Here is an 18,520-nt window from a genome sequence, read left to right as displayed (position 1 = left end):
GGTAGGTTTACAAGACAAAAATTCATTGTTTGGTGAAGGATTACGCTTATAAAAAGCCTGCAAAAACAGTAGGCCCTGCATTTGTAAAGTAAAACTGTTAGAGGGATATTAGGGTCATTGTGAAGACTGGCAAAAGAAGGATTTTAGACCATTGCTTAAATACTTAATATAAGTCACTATGATTTAGGGAAGAAGTAGATGTGAGGGACCATTGACAGAATTCCTGAATTGATGGCATAGGTTTAGTCTTACACTATAGAGTCTATAGTATAGACTCTTGGGCAGGTGGAAGTTTTCCTTAATTTATGTCTCCATGGAACTTTGCTTGAGATAATTATTGAACTTTGATTTGTAGCAGGATTGGTTCACTATAACCCACATCAGGTTTTTATTTTGTTTCCCGTTTTTATTCCTTGCCTGCTCCAAAGGCTGTTGTATCAGAACCTTTTATAACGCAGAACAGATTACACAATTGCATAGGCAAAATTCATAAGGTTTATGGTAGGATAAAAGTTTCAGTAGTCCCATCATTTTTTTCTTATTTGTAATTGTGAGTTCAGATCTCAATGTGAAATCTACATAACTGAAAAATGAATTAAAGCACTTCCAGTGGTACAATATGTTCATTAGAACCATATCCAAATTATTTTCTAAGTACCTGCACATATGCAGTTTGATTTATTTTTAGATTCAGATTTTAGAGAGCAACTAACATTGTGTGTAATGGCAAAGCAGTGGGTATGGAAAGTGAATTTCAAATCTTAGCTCAGTTTAGTTGAGCCATTGATGCTTTGTCAGTCTAGCCTACTTCACAAGGTTGTGATGATCCAGCAAAAGAGATTAAGCGCACCACTTCTAATAGTTTTTCATATCACAATCAATAAAAATATATAACAAATTTAAAGACTTTATAGATTCATTGTACTTTTTAAACCTCTGCCCATTCCCAAGAGAGCTTCTCAAGGCAACATATAATCATAATAAAATGTCCTCATTTTCTGTTTGTTTGGGCAGGTCATGAGGGAATGGGAGGAAGCAGAACACCAAGCAAAGAATTTACCAAAGGCTGATAAAAAGGCTGTCATCCAGGTAAAGGATAATTAGGACTGTAACATAAAACAAAATCTGTGGGAACTTTTTTAGGGCATTTTGAGAATTCTGAAGTATTATTACTGGCTACTTCCACACAGATATTTTGCTTTGTCTTACTTTCCAAACTGGATTTTTAAAAATCCAAGTGATGGCATGCAAACATCCACTTTCCAGGTTTCCCCTGCATTTGTGTGATATTCCCTAAACTGCTTGGTACAGCCCTTCTGGAAAGATTGTGTGAACAGGAAACTGGATTTTCTAACCTCTGTGCCCTCATTAGCACCATTGTTTCTCAATATCTTCTTGGGCTCACCATTCCTCCTTAGCACAGGCTGGATTTTTGGATTTTTATAGTTGTATTTCTACAGCATCAAGCTATAGATGGTACCTGTTGGTTCTAGCTGAAAGGGGGGGGGGCGTTGCAGAAAGGGAAAGGACAGATAGTGCTCCAGTATGAATTCTGTGTTGTAGCATTATTTACAGCAGCTATAAGTCTGCATCAGGGAATTATCACCACTTTAAAGTAGTCATTGTTACTTTACATGTTTTCCGCATTCTGATCATGAGTAAACCAGACAACTGGGTTTGTTTGGTTCTTCCTCCTCCCCCATTCACTATACAGAGATTTAAAATCTCCTACTTAAGAACTAACTGCAATCTGTTATGCATACTTCTACACATGGCATTTTGATTTTACACACAAATGAGATGTGCAGGCAAAAATAAACAATTTGTTTATGCACCAAGCTTAAACGTTACACAAAATGGCAATTAGTTTTCAGCAGACCATGTGAGTAGGGAAAAGCAGACAAGCTAAAGGGACTGTCTGAATACAGCCACTATCTAGCAGTTAACTTATAGTATCAGTATTATGTCACAAGAATGCTGATGACTACATATTTATCTCAATATTTAGTACTTAGAGTTTTGGTAGTTCCTTAGGCCCATTCTTATAGACCTTTACTTACAGCTGTCAGAGTTATAGAAAAAGTTATACAATAAACATGTCAGAAGTCTGCTTTTTTTAAGATTACAAGTATTTTCATGAGGATGATTGTCCTTGAAAAGAGTGTGTTCCTATTGAATGGCATTGTTGCGGCAATATCTTGCTGCAGTATTGCTGCTACAGTGTTTTGCAGGATTTAGTGCTGGAAGCTGGAAGTTTTGCTTAAATATGCCTTATTGTCTTAGGCACAAAATGTGGTTCTGCAGTTCCATGAGTGAGGCATTCTAGCATCACTGTAATAGTTGGAAGATAGTTTGTGGATAAGAAATTTCTCTAGCATTAGTGTGTGCTTAGTCACATTTAAGTAGGCCACTGCTTTCACATCCTGCATGTGAGCTCCCAAAGGCACCTGGTGGGCCACTTCGAGTAGCAGAGTGCTGGACTAGATGGACTCTGGTCTGATCCGGCAGGCTCTTTCTTATGTTCTTAAGTACTTTTTAAAAAGTAAAATCTTGATCCAGTAACTCCATGGTGTGTGCATGCACAGCTGCTGTCAGCTCTTCTATGTTCAAACTCCCCTGTTTTCCACCTTACAGTTCAAAGATTTGTGATTATAGACTATGATCCATCATACAAACCCCCTGCTGATGTGATTTATCCTCTGAATATTTGGAGAGAGAGAAGTTACAAAATGGTGTCTCCACACAGTTGCTTGCTCTGTGGGTTCTCAGTTCAGTCATTCTAATAATTACGTGATAGATGGTACTGAAGCTGTCAGAGAAGAACCATGTATACCTCCCTACAATCTTTAAGTAAGGACAAGATAAAAATGTGATAGATGTTAACATATAATTGATTATTTTTCTAATTCATGTATACCCTACTTACTTCCCATTGGGAACTCCAAGTGGCTTACATCATTTTTCTCTCCTCCATTTCCTCTTTACAGCAACCCTGTGAGTTAGGTTAGGCTAAGTGTGTAACTTGGTCAAGGTCCCCCAGCAAGCTTCTGTGGTAGAGCGGTGATTTGAACCTGGATCTGACACTAATCACTGACTCTTAATACTATACCACCAATGACCCTGGATATGAACCGTGCATATTCAACACCTTACCCATTGCTAGAAGTGTAGATATGTTCCTGTTGGCTATCTGGGCTGCAATTTTAAGGTTAACTGATTACAGACAGAAAATGTTCAACAACTCTTCTGACACCCTAATTTCTGAGAGAAGAGGATATATGGGTTAGATTTTTTAAAAATGAAAATAAATATTGTAAAAATAATACTGTGAGCACCAAACACTTTTTTAAAATGTGAAGCACAAGATACATTAGGTCTTCATTAATGCCTTTGGCACAACCTCAGCAGTCAGCAGAAAAGTCAGTTTCTCACATGCTTTGATAAAGGACCACAGGAAAATTGGCGCTATATGGTTAAATCAAAAAACAAACAAAATGCCAACAGACTCTTAATTAAATCTGTGCAAGAGGAAATCATCTTGAATATAGTTCCTTTTATGTTCACAGCAAATTTATGTTTGCTTATTTACTTCTCATTTGCTTGCTTTTCTTTTGCAACAGCATTTCCAAGAGAAAGTAGAATCATTGGAGCAACAAGCGGCGAATGAAAGACAGCAGCTAGTGGAGACACATATGGCACGAGTTGAAGCCATGCTGAATGACCGTCGGCGTGTTGCTTTAGAAAACTATGTGACAGCCCTGCAGTCTGTTCCTCCCAGGGTAAGTGTAACCAAAATTGCAGTAAGAGTAGCCATGGACCTCAATCCTGTGCATGTTATCATCAGGAAATAGATCACTCTGGGTTCATTGGCTGCTGTGGTTAACTGGCTAAAAGTGAACAAACTGACAATAAGCCCTAAAAAGACAAAGGTAATGCTGAATGGGAAGGAGGGAGTTTTAAGTGACATTGTTATCCCCACTTTTGTTTGAGTTCAACTGACCTTTGCTGGCGCAGTTAAAAGCCTTAGGGCTGTGGTGGCGAACCTTTGGCACTCCAGATGTTATGGACTACAATTCTCATCAGCCCCTGCCACTATGGCCAATTGGCCATGCTGGCAGGGGCTGATGGGAATTGTAGTCCATAACATCTGGAGTGCCAAAGGTTCGCCACCACTGCCTTAGGGTCACACTGGATTGAGCTGTATTACCAGAGAAGCTAGTGAATCCAGCTAGAAAACAGACTTTCTGCCAACTCATACTAGTTAGTAAGATGGCCTCTTACCTTAATATGGCTAACCTGGCCGCCTGAATCTACGCCACAGTAACATCAAGACTAGACTACTGTAATGCATTGTTCATTGGCCTCTCCTCAAAAATCAACACAGAAATTCCAACAGCTACACAATGTTTTACTGTTGACAGGAACTAGAAAGAGTATGCATATTATTCCCATTCTGCAGATGCTCTATTGGTTGCCCTTCTGTTACTGACTTTGTTTAAGGTATTGACCATCACATGCAAAGCCCCCCTATGCTCTATGACACCTTCACTCTAGTCATCAGGGGCCTCTGCAGGTGCCATCCTGTAATTGGGCAAAATCAGCAAGGCAAAATCACCTTGTGAAATGATCTACCTGAGGGGGCCTGGAAAGTTCCCATTCTCTTGGCCTTCCACAAACTGTGTAAAACTGAACTTTTCAAGAGGGCATACAAAATAGTTTTATGAACTTGTTTGGCTTAAGGACTTTGGTCTATAGTGCTATGTTTAGCTCATCATAAGTAGGATTCTATTTATGTAATTTAGCTCATTTATGTAATTTATGTAATTTAGCTCATCATAAGTAGGATTCTATTTATGTAATTTCTGTACCGCTTAATGTATCATGTGAATACCTATGCTATGCTTCAGTTATTTCTGGTGGTTCTGTAGTTCTCAAATTTTAATATATTGATTACTGAATGTCCCATTTTGTTAATTGTAGTGTCTCACTATATGTAGTCTGGCTTGAACCCTTTGAGAAAGGCAGACTATTACCACATCACGCTGGCCCTCATAAATAACATAAAGTTGGGACTTGTTAGTGTGTTCTATGAACACCTGGGATGTTGCAAGAATACTGTTCAAGATTCAGTGTGTGCCACACAATAACTTGCTTTGTATTGTTTCCCTTTCGACTAATTTCTGTTTCTTTGAGATGTAACTGCGATATCTCATGATCCAGTTTTGTTCTTGATATGTTACTTTCTAAAACATACACTCAGACTAAATTGTACCCAAGAATGACAGATTCTATAGGCAGATTCATGCCTATAATGTTAACCAAAAAAAGTGAATTGAGCAGTTCTCACTCACACTAATATAAAGCAACAGAATAAGTACAAAATCTGGGCACATTCACCTTTGGGCAATCACTACTCAGCCTCAGAAGACATACAGAACCAGCAAAAATGTAGAAGGTGTATGAGGAGAATACGTTGTGTCAACAAAAGCTGAATGCCAATTGCAACATTGAGGATTGTGTGCCAAACTACATCAACCATATTAGGCAACAGTGTTTACTGCCTTATTGAAAGCAGTCGAAAAAGTATTGGTAGCAGTGGAGTATAAAGTATTCATCGACCCTTAAAGCTTTACGATACTAACAGCTAATTGTAGGGTACAACTTTATTTGACTAAGCATTACACCATCTCTCTATGGCAGTTTATAATGCCAGTGGCAATTTTATGAATTTAAAAATGAAGAGAAAATGATGGGAGGATCATAACATTATAACTTTTTTTATGGAAAAGCCTAACCTAAGTTATACAAAAATGCATGTATCATTCCTGCAAGATCTTATATTCTGCCACAAACAACTTTAAAATAAGTTTTGTACAAGTATGTTTGTGGAAAATGCCATTATCCATTGGTTTCAGAATGGGACAGTCTTTAGGTGGGTGGAGGATCAAAAAGCAACTTTTCTTGATAGCATGTATTCTAGCAAATCAGTGCTAAGTGGCTTCCCTCAGATCTTGAACTGGTTGTGCCTGGTAGCAAGCAACAGGACTGTCATTGTTCTTACTTTTGTTATATATCCAAATTTGATCTCTACCAACCCATTTTAGAGAACCAAAAACGTATCATTTTGCTTTTTGAGTCAACATAATACTTAAGCGTTTCTGTTCCTATAAGCTGGAGGGAGGGTGCCATGTTTTGTAGTTTTTGAGGGGGTTGCTTTTCCAAGCCCCAGTCTCATTCGAAAACTGAGGTGAAGTCTTCCTCCACATGCCAATCTGCTAGAATTTGCTGCTTGATATCAGGAAGTACTTTTCCCAAATAATGACTTGTTTTTCCGAAAGCTCTATGAGGATAGAAATTCTTGGTGCAACTGGGGTTTCTTTCTTTGTCTTCAAAATAGGAAGGATTCAATTAGTACTTACCAAGTGAGTAGAAGTTTTAAAAAATACTCCCTCTAGTTGAATTGCTCAAATTTCTTGTGAAATTGATAAAGAGCAATTTATTCAGGAGGAAACATTGATTTTGATAATACATTTTCATTTTGCAAAACCATGTCTACAGAGAGAAAAATAGAAAACATAAAAATGAAACGTTCTGGATACAATTCAGTTTTACAAGTGACTGTTGTTCAGCATCACCATCCATTGCTTATATAGAAAGAACAGAAATACAGTTTAACACATGGTACAAATTTTTAATGCAGTCCAGAAACATGAAGGGTTGTTCATTTAAGTGTAATACTGTAACCAAGCTTTCCAATCATCCACTCCTCAATGATTGCCTGATCAATCTTTGATAAGCACCAGAAGAGCTCTGTTAAACTACCATCATTTGATGTGGGCCAAGTTAATTATTCTAATAGTATAATAAAAAGAATCAACAGATATTTCTGAATCTGCATGTAGACTGACTGTCATGCCCCTGGACTGTTCAATAACAAGACTTCATGTTCAAATGATTTTCTTTATTGAAAACAACATCAGAATGAAGCATTTAGACTTCCATTGCCAGAACTAAAAATTAAGTACCAAAGCAATTTCCATTGTGCCCCTTCCATGTCACACAACACCACCCCTCGGTGCCAGTTCCCAGTCTCAGTGGAAGGAGATGGCACAGCCTTCACCAGACCAAAACAGTGTATATTCCCCAACACTTTAAAGTGCAAAAGGCAGCAGGTGTCTAATGAGCAGATTAGCCTGAAAGTGAAACCAAAAAGCTATCAAGTACAAGCAGTCTTTGAGAGAAGAGTCCACATCCCATATGGGAAACTTGACAAGAGCAGCCAGGACAGGCAGCCTCCTGACATTGACTTAATGATAAGACCCCACTTACACAACAGAACAGTTTTAATAATAACAGTGGTTACACAAAACCCTGATAAAGATATCAATGTAACAGGACAATGTCAGAATTGTTTTGGTGGCCAAAAATGTAGACTTACACCACAATCCAATTGTCCTCATGTGGACATACCTCTGTGTTAACAGGTGATTATTATTGTTGCTTATGGTGTTTAAAGAGGACTGGAAGATGGGATGTGGAAGAATATCGAATCTTGCATTCTGACTTTTTCTGTAGTGGGCTTTGAAATACTGGCTACAGAAAGGCACTTTTCCAGGTCCTCAGTTTTATAGAATACCAGACCTTTCTGCAACTGCAGTCTCTTTAAATCCATGGTTCCAGAAGGAATGGTGAAACCAAAGGGTCAACCAAATCTAATTTGAGGTACCGTATATACTCGTGTATAAGTCGAGTTTTTCAGCACATTTTTGTGTGCTGATGGGGCTACATTTTGAGGGTCCATAACTTTGGACCCCTTGAACCAGACTTTACTAAACCTGGGTGGTATCATCAGGATAATCTCTTGCTGATACCAGCCAGGTTTGGTGATGTTTGATTTCGGGGGTCCAAAGTTATGGATCCCAAAGTGGGTTCTCTCATCCCCCATTGTTTCCAATGGAAGCTAATAGTAGATGGGCTACCCTTTTGAGGGTCCATAGCTTTGGACCCCCTGAACCAAACTTCACCAAACCTGGGTGGTATCATCAGGAGGGTCTCCTGAAGATACTCTGAAATGTTGGTACTGCTAACATAGACATTCCTCCCCTGACAGGTTGTGTGAATGACACCTGCCATGTGCAATTTTAAAAATATGTACACTAAAAATAATGTACTATTCTTTTAAAAAGCAGGGTAGTTTTGAGTCACAGTGAACAGGCATGTTCATTCCAGTTTTTATTGTAAGATCCATTGTTTAAAACCCTTCCTTACAAAAAAAGCTAAGGTTTTTGTACTTTTAAAGTTATTGTTGGTACCATATTGTTCTTGTTGACCCTCTTTTCCACTTACAGAGCTAGTTTACTGTTTTTCTTTGAAATAAATATTTGAAAACATTTAACCTACTGATGCCTCAATTAATGTAATTTTATTGGAATCTATTTTTATTTTTGAAATTTACCAGTAGCTGCTGCATTTCCCACCCTCGACTTATACGCGAGTCAATAAGTTTTCCCAGTTTTTTGTGGTAAAATTTGGTGCCTCAACTTATATTCGGGTTGACTTATACACGAGTATATACGGTATATGTTTTTAGCCCTTCTGGCAATCTGTTCTGGTGCTTTATTTTAGCAGAGTACATTTGTGTTCCCAAGTGATTACATCCTGCTCTTCTTGTCAACTAAGTCAGTGTTTTAACTTGAGTCAGTATGATCAAGAAATAGTGAACTGAATGAAGTCATAAAGAATAAGATTCATAGAATCATAGAGTTGGAAGAGACCAGAAGGACCATCAAGTCCAATCCCCTGCCATGCATGAATACACCATCAAAGCACCCTTGACAGATGGCTATCCAACCTCTGTTTAAAAATCTCCAAAGACGGAGACTCCATCATCCTCCAAGGCACTGTATTCCACTGTTGAACAGGCCTTACTGTCAAGAAGTTCTTCCTAATATTTAGGTGGAATCTCTTTTCCTGCATCTTGAATCCATTACTCCTTGTCCTAGTCTCTGCAGCAGCAGCAGAAAACAAGCTTGCTCCATCTTGCTCCCTTCAAATATTTAAGTAAGACTGTCATGTCACCCCTTTACCGTCTCTTATCTAGACTAAACATACTTAGCTCCCTAAGCTGCTCCTCATAGGGCATGGAAGCCAGACCAATGTAGGAAAGATGCTGAATGCGAGGATAATTGGACTTTTTGAATGGTTTATTTTTATTTTCTATTTTTAAAAACTTATACCTTGTTTATATGCAAGATCTCTAGGTGACTACAACATTAAAACATTCCCATTAAAACGCTACAACAAACAAAAGTTAAAATCCCAACCCTACCCTCAACTAGCAGCATCACAGATGGCCATCCATGGAGACTAACCAAATGCTTGGATGAAGAGGAATGTCTTCACCTGGTGGCTAAACCCATGAAGTGTAGGTACCTGGTGAACCTCTGAGGGGAGACAGTTCCAAAGCTGGGACACACAGAAAGCCCTCCTATGCCCTCCCCCCCAATATCTTGGTGGAGAGATAACACAAGAGTTTCCCCCTGTGACCTCAGTGCCTGGGCTGGTACATATGGGCATAGACATACAATTAGGTAAGCAGGGCCCAGTCGATTTAAGGCTTTATATGTTAACATCAACACTTTGAATTGGGCCCAGAAGTGAGTTGGGAGCCAGTGCAGTTCCTTGAGAACTGATGTGATGTGCATCTGGCCAGATGTACCAGCAAGCAGCCTAGCTGCAGCATGCTGCACTAGTTCCAGCTTCCAGATTGTCTTCAAGGGCAGCTCCATGTAGAGCACATTACAGTAATCTAGTCAGAACATGTAACACTGGCCACGTCTCCTTTGTCCAAAAACAGATGGAGCTGGTGAATCTGCTGGAGCTGCTGGAAAGCCCTCCTGGCCACCACCACTATCTGTACTTCAAGGGACAGAGAAGATCCAGGAGCATTCCTAGGTCTCTTGTCGCATCTTTCTGGGGCAACACAACCTCATCCAAAACTAGGTGGCCCTGAATCTCATGGATTCAGGAATCCAAAACTCAGAGAACCTCTATCTTATCTGGATTCAGCATCAGTTTAATGGCCCTCATCCAGCCAACAACTGCTTCCAGGCAATGGCCCAGCACATTGAGCACTTCTCCTGACTCTGATGAAATGGAGACATAGAGCTAAGTGTCATTCGCATAATGGTGACACCCAACTCCAAATCCTCTGATGACCTTCACTAAGGTGGATTCTGCACAGGCTGAAAACAGCGGAGTGCAGTTGGCGTAAATGGAAATGCAGCTGCCCTGGGGTGTTCACGTCCCATGGACATCATACAAATTGGCTGGGCCGTGGGGCCTTTGCATGGAGGCGTGGTGGGTTTTTTTGGTGTTGGCCATCCATTCCTGTGTACCTTGCAGGAATATATACATGAACCCCCATGCCATGCTGACATCCCACGAGACCCCGATACGACCCTATGCGCCTGTGTGGCTATGCAGATGTGAACCGGAAATAAAAGAGAAACGCAAGTGCAGCCAGAGCAGAAGCGCTTCCTGCCCGGCCGTTCCCTCGGCACCTGTTGCAGAACAGCGTTTCTGAAAACACTTGCCCGTTTAGCAAGTCACAAATATGCCATTTTGGGAAAAATAGGACAGTGCAGCTGTCTTCCAATACTGTCTTCTGGAACTGATCCCAGAAATTGGAGGAGAACTACTGTAGTACAGTGCCCCCAGCCCCAATCCCCGGAGCTGGTCCAGCAAGATATTATGGTTTGTGGTATCGAAAGCCATCGAGAGATCCAGAAGAATCAACAGGGTGGCATTCGCTCTTTCTTTCTCCTAGTACAGGTAATCTGTCGGAGAAACTGAGGTCTTTTCTGTTCCATGACTAGATTGACATGGGTCCAGAAAATCAGTTTTGTTGAAATATATCTGCAGTTGAGCCACCACAACTGTCTCCAAGACCTTGCCCTAAAATGGGATGTTGGCCACATTTAGGAACATCATACACTATACTAGTGAAAAACTCTGATTAGTAAGCGCTTTGCCAGTTTTAATACAAACTGCCACATTTTGGAGCAGTAGTTTCAGTTAATTGGCATGCAGTAAAAATGAAATTACTGATCTAACCAACAATTTGCGCATTCCTACAGCTATGCTAGCAGTGACCTGAAAGTGTTACATCCAAATCACAATAGCACAACATTAATCAGAAGGAAAAGGTATTATGGTGTCAGAAAGAAGGAAGTCATGAACTTAGGTATATACTGCACTTCTAAAAGACATATAAACCTTCCATTATCTTATTAAAGATTGTGTATAGCTGCATAAACAGTTGCATATTCTAGGGAAAATATATCACTGTTGAATTTAGAGTATAGTCTGAAAGAATTAAGATTCTGTGAAGGTAAATTGTGTGAATTTTGCTGTTTATCAGCCTGTGCTGCCTACAGTTAATTACATGGATGGATGGATGTATTCGTTACACTTCCACTTCTTCTGTATAGTGAACCATGAAATTGTTGCCCTTCCCATAATTAAATAAACCTGCTAACTAAAACTAATCACTTAAACTAAGGTTATTGTTCTCTGAATTGCATAATGTAGTAGTCTCCTTATAAAGAGATGGTTTTGAAATGTTGAGTTGGAGGTGATAGTGGCTAATAATTTGTCAATTGTTATTCAGTAATTTAGGGTAGCTTTCAGCATTCATAATTAAATAACTAACTACATTTATACAAAAAAATTCAAACTGAAAATATTAATTTGTCTTCTGAAAGAACTCAAAATCAGTGAAAATATTATTTTGTCAACTTTTTTCTTTTTGATGGCATAGAAATTATTTTAAACAGCTCAAACAGCCCCTGCTGTTGTTCATGAGTAATTTTTTTGTATAGTTTGGACTGTTCCCACCCAATGTACACATGTATCTTGAACAGGAAAAAACATTTAATGCTTGTAAACACCATATTCAATGTTAAAACCAATATTTGTTCCTTAACTGTATTTATTTAATAATTGCTTAAAGTACTGTATCTATCAGTTTGCAAAGATTAAGACATGTCTATCCCTGTATTTGACCAACCCCAGATTCTTTATGATACACTAAATTACCTATAGTCTGAGGGTGAAATCAAATCTCAGAAAGTCCAAAACCACAGTCCTTAGGACTGGCTAGAGAAACAGACAATGACAATCTTACTTACAAACACAGGGAGTGATAGATTTACAGCCCCCCTCCCCCCCCCCCAGACAATTTCTCTCTAGTTGGCATCCTATAACCAGCATCCAGAGAAGAAATGAGACACAAATACTCCTTGGCCAGGCATTGACTATGTAGGGAACACACCAGAATGCATTACAACCTCTCAAACATCCACCCATCATAGTGGTTTGTCCTAAACACAGCCAACCACAGGATGTTAGTGGCTTGAGTGGCAGGACCATTTGAATTAACTTAATCTACTTAGTTCTGCAGTGAGTTGCCTTTTGACAGGCAAATGCACATGCTCTCTTATCTCAGTACCAAGCAAACACAATGAACCACATAGTTCTCATTCCACCAGTGGTATGGATTTCAGTCAGGATGGGACTGTGTCAGGTATTAATGCCAATTGCAGTATAATTTTATTTATTAAATTTCTGTTCTATAGCAGACCCATTAGAGAATTTCTTAATTGATTGCAAAGTGAAAATAGAACAAACAATATTGATAAAACACATCTAATGTATAAATTAATATCCGTGACAAGGATTTTTTTAAAAAAGAATAGTAACATAATTGAAAATAGTATTGTGTGTTTATGTCCGCAATCAAGTCACAGCTGACTTTTGGTGAACCCATAGGGATTTCAAAGCAAGAGATGGTCAGATGTGGTTTGCTGCTGCCCCCCTCCACATTGGCTGAAAGAGTTCTGAGAGAACTGTGACTGACCCAAGGTCACTCATCAGGCTTCATGTGGAGGAATGGGGAATCAAACCAGTTCTCCAGATTAGAGTGTGCTGCTCTTAACTTCTATACCACGCTGGCTCTCTAAGTAGTGTTGCAGTAACAAAACCTGAGGATGATTTCTCTAGATGTCATCCTAGAACAGGGGTGGGCAATTATTTTTTCCATGGGGCCGCACAAGAAACAGAAAATATTGTGGAGGGCCGGGGCAAAAGGCAGGGGGGCGAGGCGCTTTTGAAAGCCCCGCAGAAACCGGCAGCCAAGGCAACCGGCTTCTGCGGGGCTTTCAAAGGCGCCTCGCTCCCCAGCACGGCAGGGGGGCCAGTCAGGGTCATCCGGTGGGCCGGATGTGGCCCGCGGGCCGTATAATGCCCAGGTCTGTCCTAGAAGATTTTTAGCAATATATTAGAACATAAGAAAGAGCCTGCTGGATCAGACCAGAGTTCATCTAGTCCAGCACTCTGCTACTCGCAGTGGCTCACCAGGTGCCCTTTGGAGCTCACATGCAGGATGTGAAAGCAATGGCTTGCTGCTGCTGCTGCTCCCGAGCACCTGGTCTGCTAAGGCATTTGCAATCTCAGATCAAGGAGGCTCTAGATTGGTAGCCATACATCAACTTCTCCTTCATAAATCTGTCCAAGCCCCCTTTAAAGCTATCCAGGTTAGTGGCCATCACCATCTCCTGTGGCAGCATATTCCAAACACCAATCACGTGTTGCGTAAAGAAATGTTTCCTTTTATTAGTCCTAATTCTCCCCCTCCCCCCCAGCATTTTCAATGTATCCCCCCTGGTTTTGGTATTGTGAGAAAGAGAGAAAAATTTCTCTCTGTCAACATTTTCTACCCCATGCATAATTTTATAGACTTCAATCATATCCCCCCTCAGCCGTCTCCTCTCCAAACTAAAGAGTCCCAAACGCTGCAGCCTCTCCTCATAAGGAAGGTGCTCCAATCCTTCAATCATCCTCGTTGTCTCTTCTCTGCACTTTTTTCTATCTCTCTTTCATATCCTTTTTGAGATGTGGCGACCAGAACTGAACACAGTACTCCAAGTGCGGTCGCACCACTGCTTTATATAAGGGGCATGACAATCCTTGCATTTTTATTATCAACTCCTTTCCTAATTATCCCCAGCATAGAGTTTGCCTTTTTCACAGCTGCCATGCATTGAGTTGACATTCCCATGGAACTATCAACTAAGACGCCCAAATCCCTTTCCTGGTCTGTGACTGATAGCACTGACCCCTGTAGCGTGTATGTGAAGTTTGGATTTTTTGCCCCTATGTCCATCACTTTGCATTTATCTACATTGAACTGCATTTGCCATTTCTTAGCCCACTCACCTAATTTATCAAGGTCCGCTTGGAGCTCTTCGCAATCCTTTGTGGTTCTCACCACCCTACATAATTCGGTATCATCTGCAAACTTGGCCACCACGCTACCCACCCCTACTTCCAGGTCATTTATGAATAAGTTAAAGAGCACTGGTCCCATAACGGATCCTTGGGGGACACCACTCCCTACATCTCTCCATTGTGAGAATTTCCCATTTACACCCACTCTTTGCTTCCTGTTTCTCAACCAATTTTTAATCCATAGGAGGACTTCCCCTCTTATTCCTTGATTGCTGATTTTTCTCAATAGTCTCTGGTGAGGAACTTTGTCAAAAGCCTTTTGGAAATCCAAGTAGACAATGTCCACTGGTTCCCTCTTATCCACATGCCTGTTTACTCCCTCAAAGAACTGTAGTAAGTTTGCAGGACTTGCCTCTGCAGAAGTTTGCAGGACTTGCCTTTGCAAAAGCCATGCTGACTCTTCCTCAGCAGGTCTTGCTTTTTTACATATTTTGTAATTTTATCTTTAGTTATAGATTCTACTAATTTACCAGGAACAGATGTCAAACTAACTGGCGTGTAATTTCCTGGGTCCCCCCTAGGTCCTTTCTTAAAGATTGGTGTGACATTGGCCATCTTCCAGTCTTCAGGGACAGAGGCCGATTTCAGGGATAAGTTGCATATTAAAGTGAGAAGATCAGCAATTTCATGCTTGAGCTCTTTAAGAACTCTTGGGTGAATGCAATCTGGGCCAGGAGATTTGGTAGCATTTAGTTTATCAATGGCTGCCAGAACTTCTTCCTTGTCTACCACTTTCTTCGCTAGTTCCTTGGAGTCGCCTCCTAAGAAGCTTGGTTCAGGTGCAGGAATTTTCCTCACCTTCTCTTGAGTGAAGATAGATACAAAGAATTAATTCAGCTTCTCTGCAATCTCCCTGTCATCCTTTAGCACCCCTTTTGTTCCTTCATCTAATGGGCCTACTGCTTCCCTAGCTGGCTTCCTACTTTTGATGTACTTGAAGAACAGTTTGTTGCTGGCCTTGATGTTCGCAGCCATGCGTTCCTCATAATCCCTTTTTGCCTCCCTTACAGCTAACTTGCTTCTTTTTTGCCACCATTTGTGTTCCTTCTTGTATTCTTCATCAGTCGAGCTGGACTTCCATTTTCTAAAAGGCATCTTCTTTTTTCTAATAATTTCCTCAACCTCCTTTGTTAACCGTGGTGGCTTTCTTTTGGACTGGGTGCTGCCTTTCCTAACCTGTGGAACATTCCAGCTGAGCTTTTATTGCTGTGTTTTAAATAACCTCCAATGGGACAAGGCAGGCGGCAGGCAAGGCATAGTCAGTTCACAGTCCAATAGGTCAAAGCACAGGAGAACTGAGAAGCAGGCTGGGAATCAGTGAAGAACCAGGCACACAATGGCGACAGGTAACACACTTGTTGCACCCAGGCAGAAGCAAGCTTGCAGCAAGGCTTATATAGCAAGCCTTTTTCAAGGGGCTGGGATTCTGCAAGACTTCTAATCTCCTATATCTTGCTGCCAAACGAACACTCCTTTTTTGCTTCTGCAGTAGCAGTCTCTGCTTCTGCCTCCTATGCACAATTGGCTCATCACTGGATTCCCTAGGAGGATCTGCAGGCTCCTCCACCTGTATGTCATCAGGCAGGGAAGGGCTCTGTCATCAGGCAGGAAGAGCATTGGCTCTGCTGCCTGGTCTTCTTCAGGAGCAGTCAACTCTAGCTGCACTGTGTCCTCAGGTTCTGCCTCAGAGTCCTCTGTGTCCTGGTAGGTACCCACAGGCTGGCTCATGAAAGATCCCTTGTCATGTGACTTTGATGTTACATGCCTTCCTGACATATGTTAGCAGTTTGATGAATCTTATGGTTAGTGAGTTTTATGCCTGCAAAGATCAAGGTCCATTCCAGTAGATAATGCATGAGACTGTTGAATACCATTCAGGGCATAGCTTGTTGACTTTAAAGCAACCTGTGGTAATTTTAGTAATTATAAATGCAAAGAAGCTTTCACACTTGATTATCTCTTTTCTTCAACACCTTGAGTTTGATTGAGAATTAACATGCAAAATGTTAAAAACAACAAACAGAAAATCCTCCAGGGTAATCTCATTCATTCCATGCCAAACACTATGCAAACTACCTTATGATTATTTTCAACTAGATTCTTCTTCAGTAAGATTTTTTGAATATTTTCTCTAGTTTAATTAATATTATTTATTTAACTACATTTCTGAATTTTATACAACTTTTTTGAAGTTGTTACCACTTTCAGGATAACAGGTAGACATCCTGAGTGCTTTCAGGAACATATTTTAAGACCATTAATATAGTCAGATCTTGACGTCTTTTCAATGGTTGGAAATTTTAGTAGTTTAGGCAGCCCCTTCTTCCTACTTGCAGTGGCTTTTTCCATTCTCTCCAATATATTTTACTGAGAGTGCTTTTCACTGTATCAGTGCTTAAGTATCACAGCTGGTGGAACACATGAAGCCTTATACAAAGTCAGACCATTGGATAGACTCTTGGACAAAGGCCTATCTCAGTCTTGCCACCTTTAAATTGAAGGTGACAGGAACTGAACCTGGGACTTTCTGCATAAAGAGTGTATTCTCTGTCACTTATCTCACTGCCACTTACCCCCATTTCTGTAGACAGACTACGGGTTGGTTTGCTCTTTCTCTCAGCTCCAGTTTTCTGTGGCCAAAGATTCTTTGCCCTACTACCTGTTGCTAAGATGCTAAGACTTGCTATATGTAGACCAAATACTCTACCATTAAGCCTGGTTCTTGAACTGGTAATATCTTTCTGGTTTGTGATCCATTTTAAGCACCTTTTTCCTCTAAAAAGAAAGGCTGCTGAAGAAATGGACATAAATCTACAGGGTAATAAATTCACACTCTTCTTTCCTTAAACCATTTTAAAAACTCACTGTGGCTGTGCTTTGATAAACTGTATTCCTGATAGTAAAAATCTTAGTTCTGAACACTACAAGCAGCAAGCAGGATATGCAGGTATCTCTATAACCATGACAGTCTATGACATTGTGCTATGAACTCTCTGAATTATAGACGTAGAATATTTTTTTCTCCCGCTTTTCAGCCTCGGCATGTGTTTAACATGCTGAAGAAATATGTTCGTGCTGAGCAAAAAGACAGGCAGCACACGATCAAACACTTCGAGCATGTCCGGATGGTAGATCCAAAGAAAGCTGCCCAAATTAGATCTCAGGTAAAATATTCATTTAAAAAATGAGCCTTTGCTTTTAATATTGAATGAATGCTAATTATTGCAGCAAGTAAATCTTTGTTACTGTTTGTTTTGTAATTCAGGTAGAAAAGTTTTTTCTTAAAAAAATTTTTGTTTACTTATGCTTGAGTTTTCTAGAACACTGAAAGCACAAAGGCAAAAGGCTGGCCAGTGCTGTGATCACTTTTTTCTCTTAAAGCTTCACTAGCAGCTCCTCTCCTTTTTTTATTTTGTGCTAGGGGAGAAGAAGGCACACATAAACACACGTGCCTTTTCTCTGGTTGGGAAAATGATAGCACCATCACTTTTCCCCATCTATCTCTCCCCATCCCCACCCCCTCCTTCATGTATACATCATTTCTCTGGATGATACAGGAGCATGCAATTGACTTTTCCCACAGCATCATATTTGCTGGTTGCTTCTTCCAGGCAGAACATAGAGGATACTAGCTTTCCCCTACAGGACAGGTTTTGGGTTTGCTTTGGGGAAACAGTGAAGGAAAGTTTCCCCAGACAAGTGCTGTAGACTTGCTCTGAACTGTTATAATTTTTTGTGCAAGTGCCATTTTTGTGACTGGCTCCATCCACCAAACTATCATTTTGTGGCTGGGTGCTCCTAAGGCTCTTGAAAAAAGTAAATGGTTCACAGAAAACATGAAGGCTCAGAATATATTATCTGCTGTTGATTTCTACCATCACTTCCAATTGACATGGTATTGTGATGTATACTGTAACAATTGCTATTATGTTTTTAGTTCAGATTTTGTGCAACAGTTACATTTTTTGCCATGCACTAGACTAAATTTCAGTTACTCCCAGAATTCTACTGCTTACATAGTGAGTTTCTTCTAGCACCAAAAGTATCAATATACGTAGGTCAGTAGTTAGTGGTTTTCAGACATTCTATATTTTATAGGATACTAGCAGCAAAGCCCATTGTGGAAGAGGTGCAGTGGGCCCTAACAGTGAGTAGAAGAGGAAGCATCTCT

The 18,520-nt window shown here is 40.3% G+C and overlaps 1 protein-coding gene across 5 annotated transcripts in view; it reads left to right on the top strand.

Moving 5' to 3' along the window:
* Positions 1-18,520, top strand: part of LOC125430957 (amyloid beta precursor protein) — a 178,678-nt gene that overhangs the window by 134,882 nt on the left and 25,276 nt on the right. For 4 of the 5 annotated variants that reach the window (XM_048493358.1, XM_048493361.1, XM_048493360.1 and 1 more), the window contains 3 exons: positions 1,015-1,089; positions 3,621-3,779; positions 17,385-17,513. In XM_048493358.1, the coding sequence (XP_048349315.1) occupies positions 1,015-1,089; positions 3,621-3,779; positions 17,385-17,513 (363 nt within the window). The remainder of the gene's footprint in view (positions 1-1,014; positions 1,090-3,620; positions 3,780-17,384; positions 17,514-18,520) is intronic. The other variant, XM_048493359.1, reaches the window with a different exon arrangement.

This window comes from Sphaerodactylus townsendi, linkage group LG04, assembly GCF_021028975.2.
Source record: "Sphaerodactylus townsendi isolate TG3544 linkage group LG04, MPM_Stown_v2.3, whole genome shotgun sequence".
In the NCBI taxonomy this organism is placed as follows: domain Eukaryota; kingdom Metazoa; phylum Chordata; class Lepidosauria; order Squamata; family Sphaerodactylidae; genus Sphaerodactylus; species Sphaerodactylus townsendi.
The sequence above is the reverse complement of the archived record's forward strand: the minus strand, read 5'-3'. Positions and strand labels throughout refer to the sequence as shown.